Source organism: Tripterygium wilfordii, chromosome 13 (assembly GCF_013401445.1).
Source record: "Tripterygium wilfordii isolate XIE 37 chromosome 13, ASM1340144v1, whole genome shotgun sequence".
NCBI lineage: Eukaryota > Viridiplantae > Streptophyta > Magnoliopsida > Celastrales > Celastraceae > Tripterygium > Tripterygium wilfordii.
Window position 1 is genome coordinate 9441079 of NC_052244.1, and position 5080 is coordinate 9446158.

At 36.6% G+C, this 5080-nt stretch overlaps 1 protein-coding gene across 1 annotated transcript; it reads right to left on the reverse strand.

Moving 5' to 3' along the window:
• Positions 1 to 806: 806 nt before the first annotated feature.
• Positions 807 to 4276, reverse strand: LOC120012133 (ADP-ribosylation factor-like protein 8c). Its single transcript, XM_038863417.1, has 6 exons — positions 4020 to 4276; positions 2685 to 2766; positions 2571 to 2603; positions 2366 to 2487; positions 1378 to 1539; positions 807 to 1253 (listed from the first exon to the last, which is right to left on the reverse strand). Exons 1-6 carry the CDS (start codon positions 4055 to 4057, stop codon positions 1136 to 1138), a joined length of 555 nt encoding a protein of 184 aa, XP_038719345.1. The 5' UTR covers positions 4058 to 4276; the 3' UTR covers positions 807 to 1135.
• Between the last annotated feature and the right edge of the window lie 804 nt (positions 4277 to 5080).

Sequence of the window (5080 nt, forward strand, 5' to 3'; positions counted from 1 at the left end):
AGACTTGTTTTTTATTTAAGCCTGTTTTTTTTTTTTTAAAAAAAATTAGTACAGTTAGATCTCATGGTAGACAGGCCTACGGTAATGATTTCAGGTTTCTGCTTAGTATCATTTTCTTTTCTACTGACTTTTTTGTTGATTAAATGAAATTGATTTCTTCTAACAGCTTAATGATATGGATTAAGATTAATTATGTATATATATATATATATATATATATCAGAAATTCTCCTATGTGGACCAAAAGTGTGGACCAAGTTTGTGGACTTGTTTTTCAACCATAGATGTGGTGGGCCCCATAATAAATGTGTGGCCCCCACTTATGTTTTGATTGATTACAACCATTGGATTTTGGTCCACAAACTTGGTCCACACTTTTGGTCCACATAGGAGAATTCCTGATATATATATCAGAAATTCTCCTATGTGGACCAAAAGTGTGGACCAAGTTTGTGAACTTGTTTTTCAACCATAGATGTGGTGGGCCCCATAATAAATGTGTGGCCCCCACTTATGTTTTGATTGATTACAACCATTGGATTTTGGTCCACAAACTTGGTCCACACTTTTGGTCCACATAGGAGAATTCCTGATATATATATGTATAAACTTCACATGTATCTCATGAAAATTTACTACTTTTTTTTTTCTCAATTGATATCAAGAAATTAATTACTTATTATTCTTTATTTATTTCATAAATGCTATAATTGAAATAATTCATCAAAAGCTGCATTACGAGAAGAATCAAACCCATGAATCACAAAACTCAGATTGACCCAAACCTTTGTGGAAACTGGAAAACATCTAGGGAAAGTGAGTTTTGATAACACGTGAAAGCAATCACATAACGCAAAGTATATTACAGAGATTAAAAAATAAAATCAAACCAATGAGGCTCATCAACTTTTAAAAACAATAATTAGTGCATAAAAAGATTAAAAAAAAAAATCATGGAAAGCTCAACTCAATTGTTACATTTTCTGTACAGAACATTCACTTGCAGCTCAACTGAAATGAAATGCTAGTAAACAAATTCCAGCATGAACGGTTGTCCTCGCATACTCTGCTTCCAGGCAAGGACCTTAAATATTTCTTGATCGAAACACGTTGAGTGTTGCAGTGAACATATGGATCACTTTGCAGTTTTTGAGTGCTTGATAAGCCAGTCAATGACAGTGCCGATGTTTACGGAATCCTTGCAAGAGATCATGTAGCAGCAAACCTCTCGATCTGTCATCGAGGCAAGGCCTCTGAAATTGACAAATGAATTGGCATCAACGTCCTTGGATGAACAAACAATTATGTAACATAACACATTTCCCAAATAAGTCGATAATGCAAAATGATTGAACAACTTAAGATTTCCAAACTCACAATTGATCCACCAAAGCTTGCTCGGAAAGTGCTTCTGACTTGTCGATCTTGTTACCAAGAACAAGCAAAGGAATTTCACTTAACGAAGGTTTCGTCAGGAGTTCGTGTAATTCACTTCTGGAAATGGGAACACTGTCTCTATCAGCAGCATCAACCACATACCTGTTTTCAACAAATAACCAAAGGAGACAAACGAATGAATCTTTGTACAGATATCAATGAGAACAGAATAGCAACACGATTCATTAATGCTTGCGCATAAGTACTTCTGCGACAAGATGTCCAGAAAGTTATAGACCCACAGAAATTAGGAATACTTTTGGCCAGAGTTTAAGCTAATGTTGACACCGGTTAGTAATTCTCTAATGGTTAAGATGAGCAGTATTCTTGTGATGTTAAAGATTGTAGTTCTCAGTTAGACCGAGGTTGATTACATGCCAATAAAGCAATGTCTCAATGAGTTCAATGAGACATTTAGGAAGGTAATCTATCAGGGAAATCCAAAAATTATAATGGCCTCCAAGAAATCAACTACATATATAATCGTCATGTGCAGTGTTTATGTGTATTGTGTGCGTCTCTACATAAATAAAATTTTACTTCTCTTTCGAAAATAGTAGTTGTGGCACTTCTGCTCTCAATATGACGCTCTAAAAGAGTGGTGGACAGCTTAAACTGATTTCGTTCAGATCGTGTAATGCAGGTCATGCAACGATTTTTTTTTTCTTTTTCTTTCGAAATACTGCTGAGAAATATGCTTCACATTAGAATTGAACCTTGGGCACACATATATCTTACACAGCCAATTGCCAACCACCTCTCGTTGGTATGCAATGATTTTCTTAAGTCTGCTTTAACATCCTAAATATGGGGAGACTGTTTTGCTCACAAATAAATCTCTCCTTAGGTCCACAACAAGTTCATTAGCAATCATAGACCGAAGAAAGATACGGAAAATGAGAAAATATATTGAGGACTAAGGACTAACACAATTGCAGAAACACCACGACAATAACGTTCCCACATGGTACGAAACCGCCGTTGCCCTCCAAGGTCCCAAAGCTTTATTGTTACGTTTCCCTTTGTAACTTTTCGCATATTGAACCCAACCTGGTTTTAATAATGTCAAAAGTCCGGAATTTTATATTGTCACAATAAGATAAGAACTATTTATTCAAGGAAAAGATACATACAGTCGGAATCATGTCCTCACTGTAGCCTCCTGTCTGATAAACATAAAAGGGATAATGTTAAGGGATCCTGTACAAGTATAAATAAATGAAATTCCTGAGTGTGTGCTAACTTACAGCAATGGAATTTACAAGAGACGTCTTTCCTGCATTCTGAAGGCCTACAAGAGATAGCTCCATTTCCTGTTTGAAAAATAAGCTGCACACAGAGAAAAGTTAAAACTCAAAGATGTTAAGGAATAGAAGTTAAACATCCTTTTTCAATGAGCACAGCAATTACAGAGAGAGTAAAGTCTGTTTACTCTGAGATGAACTCATGAAAAATTTCGCATCAATGATTAAATAAAAGAGACTCATATAGGAAGCAAACAACTAAAATAAGTCAAAATAATTAATATCATGAGATAAGATCATATAACGTTACATCCTTTTTCAGCTTATATAAGATAACGAACATACAATATGGGTTCAGTTTCTCCTGATTTTTCTGTTTCTTTTTCCCAATTCCATACACCCATGTCCCATCTCTCTCTCTCTTTTCTTAGCAAAGTAGGATCAAAACACAAACTGGGCTTGCTACAACTTATTTTCTGCACCATCAAATATACAGGCACAATAATAAAGCTGGCCAAATAATTAGATTCTGAGAAAATCAGTTTCTCTTGAGGGGCTTGCTAGAACTTGTTTTCTGCACCATCGAATATACAGGCACAATAATAAAGCTCGCCACACAATTAGATTCCGAGAAAGCCTGTAAGTTCCAATAATGTTTATGCAATTGTAATCATTATACTAATTTTTTACCATTCCTTTTCCCATCATATTGCTCTGTACCTCTATTAATAAGCCCAAGGCGCAGATCTTACACCACATAATATACGGAGAGTTATGCGGGGAAACTATTTCCCGGAATTGAACCTATTACCTCTATATTGCACACCAGTAACTCTATCACTGGGCAACTTCAAGAGTTATGGCTGCCAATAAAAAATACATGACGTATTTGCATAACTTCAACAGAGTAGTCCAGGGTTCAAACTCTATTGCAGATAAGAATAGTCAATCAGAATGCAAAAAATAATATAATTTCAAAATTTATTTTAGTTAATTCTCAACCAACAGTATTATCTTCCGTGGATAATCCACAATTGCACTTTCGGATACCTTGGATTCTGTATGACCTAAAGAAATTTGAATCATCAAAAGACAGATACTCAGAGAAATACAAATCAGGAAACGATAAACACAAACTGGGGAAGCAATCGTAGAAGTGCCCGTCTAACTTAGTAAAATCTTCATCCCGGAAACAAGCAGAACAATATGTGAGTTCAATTTTACAATTCTACACCTCTATTCGCCAAATACCCATTAAAACATTCAAACGAAGCACAGTCGAACCCAACCCAGAAATCAGAACAGAAAAATAAACAAACAGAGAGACGAAGAAGTTACCTCCGGAGCCAGTTGAGAAGGGAATCCCACAAACTCATCTCGAAAATTTTGTTGATTCGATGACAAAGTGGCGAGTCTCTTGTGAGAAATATGTATGATAAACCCTAAGGCAGGGAAACCGTAGCAGAAACAAACAAGAAAAGAAGGAAACTTCGCCGACTAAAAGAGGCAAAGGACCAAGCTTTGTTGTTGTTAACGATGATGTTGTGTCCGTTTTCTGCTGAGTATGTATTGCAATACCGATAAAGCCACACTTGCCCTTGCCTTCCATACAAATTAAGGGGGAGGGTTTTTTTTTTTTTTTAGGCACGTCATGTATTTGTTTATCCATAGAGTACGACAATTTGAAGACTTAATGTACTCGGGTCACCAAAAAAATGAATTATAAGAGAACTAAAAAATACAATTAACAATCATCATCGGACACTCTCGGATGATATCGCATCACATCGAATATCATTGGACAATTATCGAATGACATCATACTCCACCGGACTATGTCGGGTTATATAGACTAAACAAAAAAATCAAACAAACAGTGACATGGTTCTAAATCAAGGATCTTGGCTTCCCTTTCAAGAAGATAGGTCAATCTCCCTTAGATATTAGAGTCTCATCACTACGTCGTCGAAACACACTAGAAACGCTGATGATTAAAGATACACAACGAATGGAGGAGATCTAGACCTGGAGAAAAGAAATATTGAATCAAACCTTATTCATACTCAAAACATGAAAAAAGTGCATAAAGAAGAAGATCGGAAATAGTATGATGCAGGAGTATCCCACATCGGTCAAGAGTGGGTAAGAAGCTTAGTTTATAAGTGTGGGCAATCCTAACAGTAGTAAGCCGATTTTCTAGTGGTTAGTTAGGCCCATTCTTGTGACTTGGGCCTGAGCCCCCATCCCTGTGGGCCCACGTTATCTCCGTTAACTCCCCTTGGGCGTGTCATTTCCTGTATCAATTGGTATCGGAGCCTAGGGTCTTGTCTAGTGACTGTGTGTCTGTACGACATGATTCCTATGGTCAGGTTGGGCATGCACGAAGACGTGCACGTTTC

Bases quoted from the DNA above. Each gene is read 5' to 3' on its own strand.
- LOC120012133 (XM_038863417.1), bottom strand. From the start codon at position 4,057: ATGAGTTTGTGGGATTCCCTTCTCAACTGGCTCCGGAG. The intron at 2,604-2,684 runs GTAAGTTAGCAC...TATGTTTATCAG, and splicing joins CTCTTGTAAATTCCATTGCT to ACAGGAGGCTACAGTGAGGA. The intron at 1,540-2,365 runs GTTAGTCCTTAG...TGTTGAAAACAG, and splicing joins CGTGGTGTTTCTGCAATTGT to GTATGTGGTTGATGCTGCTG.